Source organism: Lagenorhynchus albirostris, chromosome 1, assembly GCF_949774975.1.
Source record: "Lagenorhynchus albirostris chromosome 1, mLagAlb1.1, whole genome shotgun sequence".
Lineage (NCBI taxonomy): Eukaryota > Metazoa > Chordata > Mammalia > Artiodactyla > Delphinidae > Lagenorhynchus > Lagenorhynchus albirostris.
In genome coordinates, this window is record NC_083095.1 from 29,314,123 (window position 1) to 29,334,867 (window position 20,745).

Here is a 20,745-nt window from a genome sequence, read left to right on the forward strand (position 1 = left end):
GACCCTCAACTGACAAACTTTTGTCGGCTCAAGATACCTCTTGGTAATGAGTAGATCTACTTGAGAAACCAAATATTTTCAATCAGAATGATATCTAATGATTTCAGATCTAGAGCAAAGGGAGCTAAATGATCTTAAAGAATGTTCTCATCAACATCCCTCTTCCAATCCAACCTAATTTACATCACCATAAAATTATTTGTCTAGTGCTTTTAATTTTGAAAAATTTCTTTTTATCATCTCATTTTTTTTCTTTACCACAATGACCCAAGACAGGGTAAACAGGTAACATAACTATTTTACAAAAGCAAAAGGGCACCCAAGTTGAGTGACTTGCTTAAAAGCACACAACTGGGCAGATCAGGACCAAAATCGCAGACTCCTAACTCCCAGCCTCTACTCTGCATCCTGGCACAGCCTTGCTTACACACATCATTCTGTCTCCCACACTTCAGCCTCCTGGGGGCCACATTCTCATTTGCCTGTCTACCTGAATTTCCATCAGCCGATTCCTTATGACTTCAACTATGCTTTTCATTGAAAGTCTTCAGAAATATAGAAGGAAAAAAATCTGTTTGCATACCTAAGCAGTATTCTAATTCACTTATAGTATCCAAAACATTACCATGTACATATTTACATGAAAGCATTTTGTTAATGTCTTGTTTCATTTTTACTTTTAACTTCAGGAACTTCTACACTCTAAATATTCTACTTTCTTATTCTAATGATTTTTTCATCAAAAACACATAAAGCAACTTTTTCCTCTAGTAAAGGTATTGACTTCCAATTAACCTTTAATGACCTATATTTGGATCATTCAAATCATGACAAATTCTTAATCAAGGTATGCTTTCCCTTTTATCCTACATGCTTTTTTTTTTTTTGGCCACGCCATGCGGCATGCAGGATCTTAATTGCTCCACCAGGGATCAAACTCCCGCTCCCTGAGGTGGAAGCGCAGAGTCTTAACCACCAGACTGCCAGAGAAGTCCCTATCCTACATGCTTTTAAATACCGTGCCTGGGACTTCCCTGGTAACACAGTGGTTAAGACTCCGCGCTCCACGGGGGGCCCATGTTTGATCCCTGGTCAGGGAACTAGATCCCACATGCATGCTGCAGCTAAGAGTTCGCATGCCACAACTAAAGAGCCGGGTGAGCCACAACTAAGGAGCCCATCAGCCACAACTAAGGAGCCCGCCTGCTGCAACTAAGACCCAGCACAACCAAATAAATAAATAAATATTTAAAAAATAATAATAATAAAATAAATAAATACTGTGCCTACCTTTCTCCTCCCCTCCAACTTCAGCCCATAGTTAGCTGGTATGAGATCAGAGGATTGCTAATTAATATTAACTAAACATGATGTACTTATGCAATTCTGTTTTAAATATATAATATTAATTTGTTTTAAAAATAAAATGAATTAAAATTAAGAATAGATTCAATAGTTACTTTTATGGGGGTTAATCACTGGAAGGGGGTACACAAGAAGCTTCTGGGGGTATTGGTAATGCTTTGTTTCTTGATCTGGGTGTTAGTTACACAGAGGTTTCAGTCTGTGAAAATTCACTGAGTTGTACACCTACGATCTGTGCACATTCCTATATACTTCAATTAAAAAAGTCAAATAGATTTTTGTGGGTGTAAACCTATATTTAGGGTTTGGTAATATGTATGTTAGCTTACCCAAAAGGGAGGTGGATTCAATAGAACAGTTATATTTTCAAAGTATTGAAAGTAAATGTCCTGACCTATGCTTCTATATTTTTAAAAGTTGACTATCTAATTGAAAATTTAACATTAATGTAGCATTAATGATCAGCAACACAGCACATATTATTCCCTTCTTTTTCACAAAAACATTTAGTACAGCACCTACTACCTCAGCTAATGCAGAAATGCCACAGGATGGCAAACAGAAAAAGTTGTAACTGGTTACCTCCACTGGCTGCTCTGAAGACTATACCACGTCATTTAAAGTACAGCTCTATTACAAAAAAACCCTTAGAAATCTGTCACTGATATTCTCATACAATCCCTCAGAAACAAAACCAAGTAAGCAAGACAGTGTTAGCCAAATGAAACAAGCAAAAGGCAAGAAAAGGTGCTGCAGGCAAAAATAAATAAAAAGTAAATAAAGTGTAGTACATTTACAGGTACAATATGAGCAGAAGAAAAGTGATTGTTCATTCACTAAACAGGAGTTTACTGGCTGTCTACTTATATCAAAACTCAAAGACAGACACTGAGAGGATTTAATTAATTATGTTCACTTTACCCATTTTACAGATGAAAACAACGTGGCACACAGAAGTTCATGAACGTGCCCAAAGTCACATTCAGTAAGCAAAGGAGCAAAGCAAAGGTTCACGTATTACACTACTTTGCCTCTATATAAAATTTCATCCCTGCCATCTAGGAGTTTATAACAGTGAGCATTAAGACACACTGAGCTGATTTTTATTACTAGTAAAACTATTGCTTTGACATAAATGAGATCTTAAAAAAAAAAAAGTAGTAAATGAGATCTTAAACTTCAATAACTGGTCTAACTAGAAATTAAAAACTAGTGCCAGGGCTTTCCTGGTGGCACAGTGGTTGGGAATCCACCTGCCAATTCAGGGGACATGGGTTCGAGCCTTGGTCTAGGATGATCCCACATGCCGCCGAGCAACTAAGCCCATGCGCCACAGCTACTGAGCCTGTGCTCTAGAGTCCGCGAGCCACAACTACTGAGCCTGGGCACCACAACTACTGTAGCCCGTGCTCTACAACAAGAGAAGCCATCGCAATGAGAAGCCTGCACATGGCAACGAAGAGTAGCCCCCGCTCGCCACAACCAGAGAAAAGCCCGTGTGCAGCAATGAAGACACAACACAGCCAAAAATAAAATAAATAAAATAAAATAAATTTATTAAAGAAAAAAAACTAGTTTCAAAAGCATTCCCAATATAACAGTCCTGGTACTTCTTTTTTTTTTTTTAAAGATAAGCTATAATGAGAATCTGGTCATTTTAATTTAAGTGGTTCCCATTATTAATCTTAGGCTTATAGGATCTGTCCAACTATTAAAAGAAATCACACAAACTGATTATCATATTGGAGCTTTCTCAGACGAATCTTGTAAGAATCATCTATAAAACAGTAGTCACTTTAACATATTCCAATACTACAGTCGACCCAGACTGAACCAACTGCAGATCAAAAATATTTGAAAAAAATTCCAAAATTAAGTAAAACCTAATTTGCTTGTGCCAGCAAATAATTACAATAGTATTTACATTGTATTTACAACTATATACATACCATTTCATTGTATTAGGTATTATAAGTAATCTAGAGATGATTTAAAGTATACAGGAGGATGTGTGTAGACTACATGCAAATACTATGCCATTTTATATAAGGGACTTGAGCATCTGAGGATTTTGGTGCCCATGGGGGTGGGGGGTGGTGGGAGTCCTGAAACCACTTCTCCTCCACCCCCACCCCCCTCAACCACAAGGGACGACTGTATTTAAAAGACACATCTGTATTTACATGTAAAACACTAAGGCTCAGGCAAGGTGAAAGAATTTGTCAGTGTACAATTATGAGGCAAGTAACACCAGTTCCAGAACCCAGATCTTCTGATGCCCAGCCCAGGTGTTTGCCAGTTCAACAGGAGAAAGCTCATGCCTCCACTACACAATGCTGCAGGGTGACTCTCCCTGGAAGAGCTGCTCTTTACATGGAGCTTAGTAGGAAGCAAAGGTTGGCAACAGGGTTAGCTAGGTCTTCAGTCAGGTCTGGTGAACAGACAATCATTGTTGGTACAAAGAAAGGGGCAGGCAAAGCTGGATTTGATTCTGGTCCAGTAACAGCTGAAAACAATTGATGACTGCACGGAGTGACTGCACGGAGAAAGCCAACGACCCACTGTTCCTGGACCCACTGTTCCCGCAGCGTGGCAAAAGACACCAGTGGACTTTGTAACATTCTTAACAGTGCCCTGAGAGCAAGAAAAGATAGTTGTTGGGAAGTGAGGATCTTTCATGTGACCTGGATTGCATAGGGAGTGGGAGTAGGAATGTAAGTAGATTTTGGTGTTTTCTCTCTCTGGCCAACTGCTAAAGATTTTCTGAGACTGATACAGCACAACACTCGAATTCACTGCCATCCATTCTTTTTTTCTCAAGACACTTGCTCAATCAGACAAAAGGAAAAAAAAATCCTTCTCTGATGGGCAACTACAATTTCTTTTTATTATATACAAAGACTAAAAAAAAGCTCCAAGAGAATACAAATAATCTCGAAGTTCAGATGTGCTGAACAGGAAAGTCTGTCTAGCCAGAAAACCTATCCATCAGCACTTCGAAAAGTATCACAGGAGCAGTGTTTAAAATCCCAAAAAGGAGCTTATTAAAAATTCCGTTTAAGGAAACACCAACAGAAAAGTACATTTCTGTCTCTCACTACATCCCAAGGTAGCAATTTTTTTTTTCTTTTGGTCATGCCACGCGGCATGTGGGATCTTAGTTCCCTGATCAGGGATTGAACCCGTGCCCCCTGCACTGGAAGTGCGGAGTCTTAACCATTGGACTGCCAGGGAAGCCCATCCAAGGTAACAAATTAAAATAAATAAAAATAACTTGAAATTAATTTAAAACTTCAGGAATACAGCCTAGAAAGACCCTCAGAATTTTAAGAGGCCAGGAGCAAATAATTTCCCCAGCCCTACAAGAGGCTTTGTGAAAGTGGTAGGCTCTAAAAAGAGCAAGGATAGTGATACATCCTATTTGGTGATTTTTTTCCCCTCCTTCCTTCCCACTCTACTTCTGTGAACCATCTGTGGTAGATTAGATTATTATTCAGCAAATATTCACTCCCTCCCCCAGCATCCCCAAGGGAGGAATACTTCTCTCCAGTGATGTTGAGCTTGGCTCTGTGACTTGCTTTGGCCTCAAGGTAGGTGCAGTCTACTACCCACTCCAGGCCTTTGGGCACAATCTTATGACTTGCTTTGGTCGATGGGATTTTGGCAGATGTGGCACAGACAGTTAAACTGTGCTTGTGCAGGTGGCCTTGCCTTCTGTACTTCTGCTGTTCCCTCATGAAGAACTTACTTTGGGTAGCCACTGCCCCTTCAGTCTGGGCCCCAGAACAAGACAAGCAAAGCAGAATTGTCTTAGCTGTCCCCTTTAAGCAGACCGAGAGCTAATGCTCTAAGGCAGCAGTCCACAACCTTTTTGGCACCAGGGACCGGTTTCGTGGAAGACAACTTTTCCAAGGACCGGGGGCGGGGGCATGGTTTCAAGATGGTTCAAGCGCATTACATTTATTGTGCACTTTATTTCTATATAATGAAATAATTATACAACTGACCATAATGCAGAATCAGTGTGAGCCCTGAGCCTGTTTTCCTGCAACTAGATGGTCCCATCTGAGGGTGATGGGAGACAGTGAAACCCAAAGAGTGTTGCTTATCCTTTCACTTTTTTCAGGAGCTTTTGGATTTGAGAATTGTGGATATGGGACCATGGTTCTGTATTATTATAGATTCTTTTCCCCCCCAAATTTAATTTCTACATGGAAGATATAATTACCCTGAGTCATTGTATCATATTTGTTGTGGAAATGGGTAGAACACAACTAATCTTTAATGAAGAAAATGACTATTCACACTTAATTAATTCGTAAATCATTGACTATACTCAGCAATACTTGCATTCTCTCATTTGCTTTAGATCAACTTAAGGAACTGTACAAGGCATTGTGAAAACCAAATATTAATATCCTTTAATCAACAAACACTTATTGGGCTTCTTCTATATAACCATACACTGTGATAGGTACCAGGGGTGCCAGTGAATCAGATGATGCTTCTGTTCACCTAAGGAGCTTACTATCTAGAGGGGAAGACAGACAAGTATGTTTTTACATTAATTACATGTTGAAATAAAAATATTTTAAATGTATTGGGTTATATAAAATATATCATTCAAGTTAATTTTACCTATTTCTATCTCAAAAATTTTTGCTCATTAGAAAATGTAAAATTAACCTTTGTAGCTCACATTATGTTTCTAATGGACAGTACTGCTCTAAAGCTTCAGGTTTTCTCTCCTACAAACAGGCTTAATACTGAAAATCCCTGACAACCTTTTCCTTCCTGAAGCTTCCCTCCCTTCCTCAGTTTTTATGACACTGCACTATGGAGGTTCTCCTCCCACCACTCATTCCCCTCAGCTGGTTCCTCATCCTCTTCCACCCCCCCATTATAAGTGTTCCTAAGGCTCTGCCTGGGCTTCCTTGTCCCCCCTCTTTCCTTAGGCATCTCCTCCACTGCTCCAACATCAACTGCTAAGTCTGTTTAAGTGACCCATGTTTACAGCTCCAGGCCTGTCCATGGGATATTTAACTGCTGGCACTTCAAAAGTGAGACTTCCAAACTGTTTCCTCATCATCTTCCTCTCTAGACTAGTTCTTTGCCTCTAACTTCCCTATTTCTGTAATCGTCTCCCCCATTCTCTAAACTTAAAGCCTCCTAGTCAACTTTACACTTTACTCCTTGCGCCTCAATTGGCTGTTATGTCCTCGTCATAATGATATTCTTCTTTCTAAGCTTCTGCCACCACCAAAGGTCAAATTTTCATTATATCTCACCCGGATTATGCAAAAGTCACCTCAAATCTCTTATCCATTCTAGCCCCCACGTACCTAAAGCAAAGTTCTTATCACAAAACTTATGAAAAGCAAAGCTCAAAACACCTTCCAAATCTGCCTGGCATATATCACATGAAGGAGAGGCAGTATTAGCGGGCTCTGAAAGGTTTTTCAGAGTACATCCAAAAGAAGTCTCTCCCTGCAACCTGATGTAACAGTAGTGGGAGAGCAGGAGCAGAGGCAACCTGGATCTGAGAGAGAAGAGGACCACATTGGCCTTGCTGACAAATGTTATATCTTTCCTGCTAGAATGATTCTCAGAGACCAACTCCAATCCTCCAGTTCTCCCCAAATGGAAATTCACGCAGCAGTCTAGGACTAGGGGCAGCCATTAACTTAAAATTCAGCACTAGATCATATCCATTCAGAGGAAAGTATGCCCAGAATTATGGTAACTATCTACCCAAGGACGAGGAGTAGACGAATGGAAAAGCTGATGATCGATGACGCTTCTATCATCTACTTTACCTTGGGGAAGGCGGGTAGAGGTGAGGGAATCCATCCACTCAATAAATAGGCTCCTTTTCATTATTAAGGGCTTGTTATTAAACGGAGGTGGGAGGGGGTTTAAGTTGGCTGAACCCTGCAAATGAGTTAAGGAGAACTGAAATTGGCTTTTGCAGGTGACTGAAATCAGCCAAATGCAACAGGCTTCAATCTACTTTCCTGTTTTTATCCTCCTTCATAACAGTTACTAAATGTGCACACTGGGTCACTGGACCCTTAGCATCCAGAGGGCCCCTCTTCCTAGTACACTCTCTGATATAATGCTCTCCTCAATTCAACTCCGAGGGTGTAAACCTTTCCATTGTAAAAGATAACGTAAATAACAAGATGCCCTTAACCAGATGTAATCTCTACCTGCCTCAAACTTCAGAGAATACTATGACTTTTACAATGTACTCTGCCATAATTTGCATACTATTCGTATCTCACATAGTAAACCTTGAACACTTTATTCATCTTGTCCAAAGCAGGCAAGCAATGCTTTTAAAATTATTAAGTTACTCTCCTACAAGAGAAGCAGATATTTGAAAGGAATTTGAGCGGGATGAAAACGTCAAGTATCTAAAATACATGCAAAGCACTGCACATATATGCCTCGTGACAGTCCCGATCAGGCAGACCCTGTTGTATTCCGTCCCGAACTGAGACAGAAGGAACTTAGCCCTGAGTGCCACTCGCTTCCCCTGCACAAGGACACATTCAGGGCATAAGGCGCAGAGTTTCAACAGTTGCTCAACCAGACCCAGCGCCAGGCGCTTCCTCTTTCTCCTGCTCCACTCCAGGCAAGACGGTCAATCCCCGCCCAAGGCACCTGCGCCCTGAGATGTCTTCGGGAAACCAGCACTTCCGGACCAAGGCTGCGAAGGGGAACCTCTCTTCAACCTGATCGCGCGCCGCGCCCGGAGCCCGAGAAACGGGCCGCCCCTACTCGTTCTCCACACGGGGTTCCCTGGTGCCCGCCCGACCGCACCCCGCTCCCCATTCTCGAGGACACCGGCTCCCCGGCCCGGACAACGACAAAGGGCCCGTCCCTGCCCGCAGCCACCCGTGTCGGCACCGGATGAGAGGTGTGTTTCTCTCTCCCCAGCTCCCCATCGGGCACCTACCCTTTCCTCGCCGCCACCACCGGCCTCTAGCAGCTGAGGTTCCTTCCCGAGCAGCCGCTGTTTTGTTTCCGATGTGAAATCGCGGCCTTTGGAGCGGCCCGGCCCAGGCCCCGCCCAAAAGGCCTCACCGGTTTCGTCACTTCCGGCCCCGGCGTCGTTGGTGACCGGCCTCCGGGGGCGGGGCCAAAGGCGGAGGGGCGTGGACCAGAGGAAGGGGGTGGATCTTCCGGTGGTGAGTGGGGACTGAGGAGGAGACCCTGTGTTCCCGTTGGCCTTCCGACCCGGAGGGACACCCTTGCTCCCCTCTCGGCACCCGCCGACCCCTGATGGTGCCAGCACCGGTATGAGGTTGTCAGAGATCTACTGCTCTTGAGCTGAGGATCAAAATTTCTACGTAAACTGGACCCAGTGTGTGCTTCTCCTACAAGTGCTGGCATCTTAAATCTAACGTTTCTTTCATTTCTCTATAGTCCTATTTGTACAGTGTTTCTCAGTGCGAATCAGCCGCACCACAATCAAAAGGAAGCTAACTTAAATTGTAACTACCTGTGCCCTCCATCCCCTACCCAATAAATCAAAACTTTTGGTGGGTGAGAACCTGAGAAACTGCATTTTAAACAAACATCGTCTGGGATTCTTCCGCTCCAAGTGTAAGAACCAGTTTTCCTAGATGGTAAGCTTTCAGAGAGCATAAATTGTGTTATTTTTATTTTTTTATTTTTTGCGGTACGCGGGCCTCTCACCGCCGCGGCCTCTCCCTGACCGGGGCACGAACCCTTGTCCCCTGCATCGGCAGGCGGACTCTCAACCACTGCGCCACCAGGGAAGCCCAATTGTGTTATTTTTGTAATCCCAAAACCTAACATAGTATCTGGTACACAGTGAGTTGCTCTATGGTTGTTTGATTTTTGCATCTTCCAGCTTTCCATTCAAATGGCTGTAAAAACAGTACCAATAACTCCTTAAGTAGCATACCACACACATACATTCATCTGAAAGCTAAGTTAACAATGAGTACTATGTAAAACCAAAGGTGAACAATGGAGAAATGTTCAAATTCACAGGTAATCAGAAAACTGAAATCAATAACATGGCATCTGGCCAAATGAGATTTTTTATTTCTCTTAAATTCTTCCCCCAAGATAACCCTTCATATTCCTAGAGCCATCTCTCCTCTCTGCCCCCCTCGAATACATGACCGGTTTTAAATAGGTTTTACACACTTTATATTTAAGAACAGAAGTAGCAGTACCAAGTTTTTCTATTAACAGAGAATGTTGGGGAAACAAAAAGGTTGACACCCCCCAAAAACAATTTTTTTTTTTTTTTTTTTGCGGTACGCGGGCCTCTCACTGTTGTGGCCTCTCCCGTTGAGGAGCACAGGCTCCGGACGCGCAGGCTCAGCGGCCATGGCTCAAGGGCCCAGCTGCTCCGCGGCATGTAGGGATCTTCCCGGACCCGGGCACGAACCCGTGTCCCCTGCATCGGCAGGCGGACTCTCAACCACTGCGCCACTAGGGAAGCCCAACAATTTTTTTAAAAGTTCTCTCTTCCGTCCTCAAACTTCACAAGGGTAGGAATTTTTGCCCGTTTGTTTACATATATTGCAAATGCTGAGAACAATGCCTAGCACATAAAACAGTTCAATACATTTGTCAAACAAGCATAGGCTAAAAACCATCCATTTGTGAACTAGTTCAATCTCTTTGAATGCAATCTGGGATGTACGTAGAAAGTGTTAAAATTCTGGTAAACTATTCTTAGAAACAATCTCAATACAAAAATTTTGTGCAAAGATGTTCATGGAGTATTATTAATAGCAAAAATTGGAATGCTAGATGTCCTACAATAAAGGACGGTTCACCCACTTCACCTAATATCATTAAAATTGTTTATGAAGGACTCCCCTGGAGGTGCAGTGGTTGAGAGTCCGCCTGTCGATGCAGGGGACACGGGTTCATGCCCTGGTCCGGGAATATCCCACATGCCGCGGAGCGGCTGGGCCCGTGAGCCATGGCCACTGAGCCTGCGCGTCTCGAGCCTGTGCTCCTCAACGGGAGAGGCCACAACAGTGAGAGGCCCGCGTACCGCAAAAATAAATTAAATATATGTTTATGAAGATTATGTGTAACAGAAACATTCTAATCCTGTTAATTAAAAAATAAGACATAACATTAATGCATACATCAAAACACATTCCTGCAAAAAGGAAATAAAATTGATTTAATAAGCAACCAGTGGCTGAATTACTGGACTAAAAATAAATTTTCCTCTAGTTTTCTGTATTTCTTCACCTTTTTAGGAATATGGAAACCCAGAAAGCGCTGAGGAAGAACCAGTAAAAAGACACAGACTAGACCCCTTCCCGGAAATGTGTATGCTAGCTTTCTGTGTGCTTAGGTGCCGGAGCTACTGAGGGTCAAGGTCTGGACAGCCGAAAAGAATGTGATGCGCAGATGAGAGCAGCAATTAACCAAAAGTTGATAGAAAGAGAATGCGTCAAAGAGTTACTGAGAGCTAAATTAATTGAATGTGGCTGGAAGGATCAGTTGAAGTCACACTGCAAAGAAGTTATTAAAGAAAAAGGACTAGAACACGTTACTGTTGATGACTTTGGTGGCTGACATCACACCAAAATGCAGAGCCCTGGTACCTGATAGTGTAAAGGAGCTCCTACAAAGAATAAGAACATTCCTTGCTCAGCATGCAGCCTTTAAGATTGAATTAGATTGTTGTTTTGTGGTTTTATTTCTGAAAGTAAAACTTGCCATAAATTAGGAATTGATTTCCCAAAATAAAATCCTTTTTTGTATGATGGTATACAGTTTTCAGTAATGTATACAATTGTATAGATTTTTTCCCCCTAAATGTGTTATTTTAATAAATATCTCATGAATGAGTTTGAAGTTTCCTTGGATTTTGGAATAAATGGGACTTTATTAATAATTCATCAGATTTGTTAAAAGTCAAGCAGCTAATATAGTTTAAGTGTTAAGTATGTAAACGTTAAGTAAGCAAATCTCTGTAGTAACAATTGAGGAGAGGGAAGCAGCCTCTTCTGATTGTTTGGATGTAGTGTATGCCTCTTTTGAATTCCTATATTTTATAATATATGTCCCATCTTGTTAAAAAAAAAAAGATACAGACTAGAGGAACAAGGCTAAAGTGACATCCTAGACACCAAGAAAGAAGAGTCCCAAATAGAGAGCAAACATCCACAGTGCTAAGAGGTAAACTAGGGTGTAGCCTCTTAAAAAGCCAGAGTCTCATTTAGGCTATCACCAGTCACCAGTGGAATGAAGAGATACAGACTACTGAGACTTAAGAAATTTGGAAGCAAGATCCTTTTTGACTCAGCTCCTACAGAAATGGAAATAAAAACAAAAATAAACAAATGGGACCTAATGAAACTTAAAAGCTTTTGCACAGCAAAGGAAACCATAAACAAGACGAAAAGACAACCCTCAGAATGGGAGAAAATATTTGCAAATGAAGCGACTGACAAAGGATTAATCTCCAAAACATACAAGCAACTCATACAGCTCAATATCAAAAAAACAAACAACCCAATCCAAAAATGGGCAGAGGACCTAAATAGACATTTCTCCAAAGAAGATATACAGATTGCCAACACATGAAAGAATGCTCAACATCATTAATCATTAGAGAAATGCAAATCAAAACTACAATGAGATATCATCTCACACCAGTCAGAATGGCCATCATCAAAAAATCTACAAACAATAAGTGCTGGAGAAGGTGTGGAGAAAAGGGAACTCTCTTGCACTGTTGGTGGGAATGTAAATTGATACAGCCACTAAGGAGAACAGTATGGAGGTTCCTTAAAAAAGTAAAAATAGAACTACCATATGACCCAGCAATCCCACTACTGGGCATATACCCTGAGAAAACCATAATTCAAAGGGAGTCATGTAGGGCTTCCCTGGTGGCGCAGTGGTTGAGAGTCCGCCTACCGATGCAGGGGACACGGGTTCATGCCCTGGTCTGGGAAGATCTCACGTGCCGCGGAGCAGCTAGGCCCGTGAGCCATGGCCGCTGAGCCTGCGCTCCGCAACGGGAGAGGCCACAACAGTGAGAGGCCCGCGTACCGCAAAAAAACAAAACAAAACAAAAACAGTCATGTACCAAAATGTTCATTGCAGCTCTATTCACAATAGCCAAGACATGGAAGCAACCTAAGTGTCCATCAACAGATGAATGGATAAAGAAGATGTGGCACATATATACAATGGAATATTACTCAGCCATAAGAACGAACGAAACTGAGTTATCTGTGGTGAGGTGGATGGACCTAGAGACTGTCATAGTGAAGTCAGAAAGAGAAAAACAAATACCGTACGCTAACACATATATATGGAATCTAAAAAAGAAAAAAAAATGGTCAGAAGAACCTAGGGGCAAGATGGTAAAGATGCAGACCTACTAAGAGAACGGACTTGAGGATACGGGGAGGGGGAAGGGTAAGCTGGGATAAAGTGAGAGAGTGGCATGGACATATATACACTACCAAATGTAAAACAGATAACTAGTGTGAAGCAGCCGCATAGCACATGGAGATCAGCTCGGTGCTTTGTGACCACCTAGAGGGGTGGGATAGGGAGGGTGAGAGGGAGGGAGATGCAAGAGGGAAGAGATGTGGGGACATATGCATAACTGATTCACTCCATTATAAAGCAGAAACTAACACACCATTGTAAAGCAATTATACTCCAACGAAGATGTTAAAAAAAATTTTTGGAGAGTACATATAACTATAAGCTACTCTTTGTGGAATCTCTACTGTAGTGAAAAGGAGAGGACCTAAGGTTGTTTTGTTTAAAAACTTACTCCAGCCTGAAGGAAGAAAGAAGATAATGGAAACTCCAGAGCAAGGCTCAAGAAACTGCAAACTGTAGTTACAAACCAGAAACATGAGTGGGGGAGGTCTTCTGGATAGGAGTACCCATCCTTAATTATAGAAAGCAAAGGTTCAAGATGCATGTCATAAACTGGAGAGAATATGCCTAAATGACTCTTTTAAAGTTAAGCTTTTGTTAACCTTGAGAGTTTTTGCTAAGTAAGAGGGAAAATCAAATGAGTTTTACTCATTCATACCTACCTAAGATAGCACTGGAAGTTTTTTTTTTTGCCATGCCGCACAGCATGCAGGATCTTAGTCCCCTGACCACGGACTGAAACAATCTGTTTCCCTTGAAGTGGAAGCGCAGAGTCTTAACCATTGGACCACCATGGAAGTCCCAGCACTGGAAGTTTAAGAACTATAAAAGCTGCAGTGTTTGTGGTTAAGAAGTGAAGTTCAGTAAAAGAATGAGAAAAATAGTAGAGGGTCCAGACTATCTGCAGTGGTGTATTTATATTTTCCCCAGAAGTGTCTGGAACTTGGGAGCAGGAATGGAGAAATAAATGACCAAAAAAAAAAAAAAAGAAAGAAAAAAGAAAAAAATGGTGGCAAAAATCAATAGTAAGCAGTGAAAGATGAAGCAGCAAGGAAATCCAGTGCTGGACCTGTTAGAGCTACCTGGGGAGAGGGGCTGTTCGAGCCTCTAGAGAGGCTAGAGCAGTCACTAGTCACAAGTAAATAAAGTCAAGATTCAAGGCCAGTTCTTTACACCATAGATTCAGCAAGGCAATCCAATTTATTAACACTTCCCACATAAAAGCAGTTTACTTTTATTTATACATCATTGCTCTGTTTGCTATGGGAGTAAAGTAGAATTGAAAAATGAAAAATAATACTGTCATCAAGACTAGGTGCTTGACCATATTCTATCTTACTAGCTCTCATATCGTTTTCATTCCTTGCAAGGATCTGGCTCAGATTTGGAACAGCTCAAGATGAAGGGCTGGCTTTAGCTTACTCATCTTGCATTTTTAGTCTTAAGTTCTATATGACTGTCAATATTTTATTAAATCTAATTTCCTTCTTAAAGAACCTGGGGCCCGTTTAAAAAAAAATTTGTCTCAAGAATATACTCAAAATGAAACTTTAATATCTAGCTTTTCCACCTGCTCTAACAATTAGCCAAATCTCTTCACCTGGGTATATTTGCCATTATCTTTTAACTGACAGGGGAAAAAAATGAACCTTCATAGTTTCTAGATTCTACAATGTGAAGTGTTCTCTAGTTTTTCCTTTTGTTATGAGAAAAAAAACCAGGAAAAATTGTTTAGAACAATTTTTAAATTCACAATACTTTTTGCCTCAACAAAGATTTGCTAAAAATGCTTCCTATGAGGGAATTTTATTAACAAGCACTTTCCTCTGCTCTTAGGTGGCTATTAGCATCTAGACCATATCTATCCAATGTAACTTTCTTTAGTCAAAATAATGTTCTTCAATCTGCAATGTCTACCCAATATTGGAAACCATTAGCTAAATATGGCTATTGAGCACTTGAAATACGAATATTGCAAACAAAAAACTGGATTTTTAAATCCAATTTAGTCACACATCACTTCTGAACACTTGAAATATGGCTAGTGTAACTGAAGAGCTGAGTTTTAAATTTAATTTTAATGAATTAAAAAACTTGACAGCGCAGATCTAGACCATGAATTAGATAGAATCCAATATGCAGGCCTCTAGATATCCTACCTAAGGAACACTAGCAGTGTTGCAGTGAGTAGTTAAGACTATGTGATCTTGGGAATTCCCTGGCGGTCCAGTGGTTATTAGGACTCCGCGCTTTCACTGCTGAGGGTGCAAGCTAAGATCCGGCATGCCCTGCAGTGCAGCCAAAAAAGAAAGAGACTATGTGATCTCTAAGGTCCCCTCTACATATTACTACCTCTGCTGACAAGCTTCCTACTATCTATCCCTTTCCTCTCAACCTTGAAGTTAGCTCATCAAGTTTGACAGTTCATATAGTACATTGTATATCTATTAGTGATCCTCTCATTATTTTTTTCTCCACCACTAGACTCTCAGCTACTAAAGAGATCTTATTTATGTCTATCACTCCATCTAGCTTAAAACATGAATGGCACATATTAATTGTGCTTCAATGGCAAATGTAAGTCATACACAAAAAGACGAATGGGTTACCTGGCTTAATATTTCAGCTACCACTCTGTGCAAGAGAATCCAAAAGTCATCTATCCAACTAATACATGATGAGGCAGAGTAGGCAGACTTAGAGCATCATTTAATTCAAACAACATGGCTTGAAAAAAATTTTTATTCATTTTTGTTTATAGAAATTATCTTTTCTTCCTGGGCATTTCAGATTGCTAATCCTAATTTAGCCTTCGTATGAGTCAAGTAATAAAATGAAAGGCAAAGAATCTTTTAAATAAAGATGAAAATTAAGCATTCAAATGCAAATAAACAATATTTCAATAATTTAACATAATCACATTTGAAAAATCTACCAGTTTATCAAATATTATAAGCTCACCTTGGTCTATAGTATGAATATAATAGTAATAATTCCTGGGTTTAAAATATACACGTGTGAATTTCCCTAGTTTTCTTCCCGACACTTAGACTGCCTATTTCTTTGCCTGTTTGGGATTCCTTCTAATACCTTTCTTTAGCTACTGGTATTCACAAATCAATTTCACCATCTTTTGCTAAGCAAAACAATTTCTCAATTTCATATTAATAGAAGGCTGAAATATGACTTGGAAAAAATGTGTTAACCACTTTGACATAAAACCTTTCAGCAGTTTTTGGGTAGAAAGTGGAAACATTCATAGAACTTATTTGAAAGAGCTGGGTAAATAAGCCTCATATACACATTGTATACCTGCTTACATTTATTTGCATTAAATTTTTTTCTTCATATTAAAGGAGAAAAAAATGTTAATAATGTTTAGTACAATTTGACTCTTGAACTCATTGTATTCTCAGTTTGTCCACCATATCTAGTATCCATGCCTGATTAGTACCTGAAACTGCACTCTCCACAAAATAATCATCGGCCTCTACTATTACATATCAGGAAGTGCTATGATAAGATTCAGAGTGAGTAACAACATAAACTTCTCTCAGGAGAAAATGTGCTGGGGCTGGCTGGGAATAAAGCCTAGAATATTGGAGTTGTTCTCAGGGAACCTTTTTGGAAGACTACTTCATGTTCATAAACAAATAATACCTACCTCTTTATTTGCCTCAAAAAACGTTTTTCTCCTTAAAATGAACTTAAAAAGAAAATTAAGCTGCATTAGTGTAATCTATTAGGATAAAATACTAGTACTGAGTAGACACTTTAATCTTCTAATCAAAGCAGTTCTTGGATCACTTAGCACTGGCAACATGTGGTAGCTGGTGAGAAAGGCAAACTCTTAGGCCCACTCTAGCCCTAAGTCTGCATTTTAACAAGATTCCCCCAGGTGATTCAGCTGCATGTTAAAGTTTGAGAAAAACCATTTTCTTCCTGTACACAGATATACACATTTGAAATTATTTTATTTACAGGGTCAAATGAGGAAAAAGCACATTGGTTTCCTCCTAACTGCCACATCAAGAATGGTTGTCAAGACTTTCATCTAATTTTATAACAACCTGAATGGGCAATATGGATTAAACTAAGGTTTCCAAGTTGAAATTAACCTATAGACAAATGGTAAAGACAACCCAGAAAGTTCAAGCAATTTAGTAAAAATTTTCTTATGTGTATTCTTCCTGACACTACAATATGCCAGCTTATACATGTCCAGTTCTTTATATACAAACCTGAAAAATAAGAACTCTGAAAACCTTGAAGTTTAACCTTTGTGGCAAAATCTGACTTGAACTGTCATTAAACTATTAATGTAGTAAATGTAGTAGGTCTTTTAACCCACTGACTGTGATCATTCCTGTTTTGCTGCAAAAGTGTTAACGTATAAATTTGGGATCCTGACACAAATCTCACTGGAAGTGTTACGCAGTATATGGTATGTGCCCCCAAGGGTTTCACACAAGGGCCCTTTTAAGGTAAATGTAATTGAAAGAGCAGAAGAGACCCAAGCAAGGAAAATTAAATCTACCTGAATAAACTTCCATGCTAATGCTGGCTAAATAAAAACAACCTAATATGATGCCTTAGAAGCAATAATATGGTAAAAGATAGAGAGGCATAATAAACTGCTTGAACAGGGAGTCACGCTGGGGGTCAATCTGAGAAAAGGCTAGTAAAAGAATCTGTAAATGGTAAGGAGCATGTTTCTAAAATTTTCCCTTCAGAAACCACAATTTAAAATATTATAACACTAAAGGGGGGAATATCTCCACAGATGTCTAGATTAATCGAAAATAAGGCAAACGGCCTCTTCGACCTTTAGTTACTAATACTCAAAAACTGAGTCCGTCAAAAATTCAGCCCATATTTTCAAGTTAAGTTTCTAGTATGCACCGCATAATTACAACATGATGCCATTTATTTAACAAGACTCTGAAAGAATGAGTCCCCAAGATCAAATATATACATTTTTAATATTTGAAATATTTACATAATGGAACCATGTCATGGTCCAATGTTAAGAACAGTGTTTTCAAATGTCCTCTTAAGATTAAAAAAAATCTAGTAACTCAAGCTCAGTTTATGCTTTTTATGCTTTTTTTAACACCCCCTCCCCCACCCAATCTTTTTAAAAATAAATACTCAGACACAGGAATAGCTGCACCTAATTTCTGTTAAGAACTATTTAAAACTTGTTACATTTTCAGGTAATTTTGCTCCCTAGTGAATTTCTGATCTACCATAAAGAAAGCCCCATGTATGTCTCTAAGAACACCATCAGTATGTTTTTAAACTTTGATAAGCAGAGGTAAACAAGGTGTGTGCCTACATATACACACACAAGATAGAAACCCTTTACAAAACAAAAAACTAGTGGTAACTGCTTTAAATGATTTACTTTATCCTCAGAAATAAGATGTAAACTTTGTAAACTGCCATGATAAATTCCTATTGTATTTTGTCAAACATTCCTAGTCTGTAAAATTGCCTAATTTTTTATTTTGCTTATTTTTAAAAAAGATTTTTTTCACTTAAGCTTTTTGAATGAAGCTTTTTTTTTTAAACAAAGGGGTACAAAATTAAACTAAGGACCAATTAGTGCAAAAAATGCATTAAATAAAGCTCTCCAGAATCTAAGGATCTGCCTCATACCTGAACAATGAAATCAGGGGGGAAAACCACTATGACTCACACTCCCTTAAAAGAGAGGCTGACGCAGCCAGCTTTCAACAGAAAAACCCATTACGTTCAACAAACTGTTGCTTGCCACAAGAGAATACTATACTCCGGGAGACTAATAACCTAATTATCCCAGACATTTGGGTTGGCACAATACCATGTTTCCTTTACAATTCTAGTCTTCAATTAGGAAATGTTTCAGGGAAACTTCCAAAGCAAATTAGGGAAAAGTAAGACTTTTATACATACATTCACACAAACACATTCATACAGAGATACAGTAGGAATGGATTGTCTGCTACTTTTCGCACTCTAATTTTAAATTCCATGCCATGATGAGGGCCTGCCATTTTTGATCAAGGGGGTAAGGGTAATAGGTATGACTGGTATTCTTTCAATTTAAAATTGTTCATGTTGGTGCCTATACAGTACAGTTCAATATTAAGTGCAATTCTGCAAAAGAATTGGCGAGTCATTTTAATATTTACAAGGAACAAATCAGCAGAACAAAATTATATCAGATAGGCTGTGTACAGTAGCTGCGGCTTATAAAACATACCAGTAATTTGTACCTGGTGAGTATAAAGAGAACCATGGTAGGATTCAGATGTCTTTACAACCAAGGGAGTACACATGGCATTAACAAATTAGAGGACAAAAAAAATTCACATTTTCTACATTAAAAAAAAATTACAGATCTCACAAACGTCTTTGAAGACAAAAAAAAAAAATTAAAGTCCTGTGAAGGGTGGGAAAGAAGAAATCTGAAATGGAACTCTAAATGTAAAAAGAATTTTACTTCACAAGACCAATTTTCTTGGCTTCTGTTTCATATATCAATAATCTCCACATCTTGACTATAAAAACTTCTGCTTCTTCATCAAGTACCTAAAAAAGGAACAAGACAAAAAACAGTCACACACGTAAGAGAAGCAATCATAAGCATCTCCCAACAAGGTAACTGGAATAAAAAAGGCTTTTATCTACCAACAAGCATTTATTTATACATGTCTTGAAAAACTACTTCCTGAGGAAAGCAAATGTTATAAAGAACACAGTAATTTAGACAGAACTGGTTATGTAACTACATAATACTTAATACAGAGTATCTCATTTACCCCTCCCCAAGAACCTCACAATCTTAACATTTATTGAGCACTTATTACATAAGTGACACTGAAATATTAAATGAGAATATATGTGTAGCATTTTAATATAGTATCTGGGATAGAGTAAACAAAGTGAACACTATCATCACGAGGGACACAAGACTATTGAATAAATAAAAGGTTTTTTTCTCCTTGGCAAATCAAGTTATTTTTTCTATCTACGTATGAGTTAGTTGCATCATGTCCTCACCACTGCACTACTCCTGCCCTCATCACCCACACATACGTGGCACTCTACACCAGGGCTGCTGTGCAGTAAACTGGAATAGCATGCTTCCTTCTACAGAAGGCAGCAATGACTGAGTTCCAGGGTACCACCGTCATAACGGCATCTGGCCTAATGCTGCCAAGACTCTGGAGAAGCAGGCCAGGTTAGGAGTTAAGCAAACCACATCTCTAGCCAGACTACTTGGATTCAAATAGCTCTTCTACCTCTTATTAGTTACGTATTCTTGGTTGGGTTACTTAATCACAATCAGCCTCAGTTCTCTCATCTGTAAGACAGAGGTTATAGTAGCTATGTCATACTGCTTCTACTGTGGGAATTAAAAGAGTTGATATGTACCAAGTGCTTTGAAGAGTGCTTATTATTACAATCAGTAAGTACCTAAAACAAGCCAGAAATGGATTTTCCTGAGAAATTTCCTTACATTTCTCAGTGACGACAAATAAAGAACTTAAATAAGACATCTATGAGCCAGACTTAACCCATAGTTTAAAAAAAACTGCTGTGGGAATTCCCTCGTGGTCCAGTGGTTAGGACTCCACGTTCTCACTGCCAAGGGCGCAGATTCAATCCCTGGTCAGGGAACTAAGATCCCACAGCCAAAAAAAAATGAACTACGCTGCAACACTAATTAATGAGGAATTGAACCCAGGTACAAAAACGCAACCAAAGTTCATTAACTTACATAAAATGAGGAAAGGTACAGTTTGAAAAAGATTTCTAATAAGAGCAAAATACTACTTGAGCTAAAATTTCCATCTCATTTATTCAAGAAATATTTAGAGGGTCCATGAGCTATTACCAGAACTGGCTGACAACACCAACTCAATTGGTTTCCTCCCACTCTGATCAACAATGAGCCAGAAAATAATCAAAAAC

At 39.6% G+C, this 20,745-nt stretch overlaps 2 protein-coding genes and 1 pseudogene across 5 annotated transcripts in view; 1 reads left to right on the forward strand and 2 right to left on the reverse strand.

The window, feature by feature from the left end:
- The window catches only part of PSEN1 (presenilin 1), a 74,368-nt gene extending 65,902 nt beyond the window's left edge, over positions 1-8,466 (reverse strand). For all 3 annotated transcript variants that reach the window (XM_060139826.1, XM_060139836.1, XM_060139816.1), the window contains exon 1: positions 8,327-8,466. The gene's annotated coding sequence lies outside the window, so the exon portion shown is untranslated. The remainder of the gene's footprint in view (positions 1-8,326) is intronic.
- Positions 8,467-9,366: 900 nt separating this feature from the next.
- LOC132527727 (transcription and mRNA export factor ENY2-like) lies at positions 9,367-11,180 on the forward strand (annotated as a pseudogene).
- A 4,327-nt stretch (positions 11,181-15,507) lies between these two features.
- The window catches only part of RBM25 (RNA binding motif protein 25), a 54,573-nt gene continuing 49,335 nt past the window's right edge, over positions 15,508-20,745 (reverse strand). For both annotated transcript variants that reach the window (XM_060139857.1, XM_060139849.1), the window contains one exon: positions 15,508-19,359. In XM_060139857.1, the coding sequence (XP_059995840.1) occupies positions 19,267-19,359 (93 nt within the window). In that variant the 3' untranslated portion in view covers positions 15,508-19,266. The remainder of the gene's footprint in view (positions 19,360-20,745) is intronic.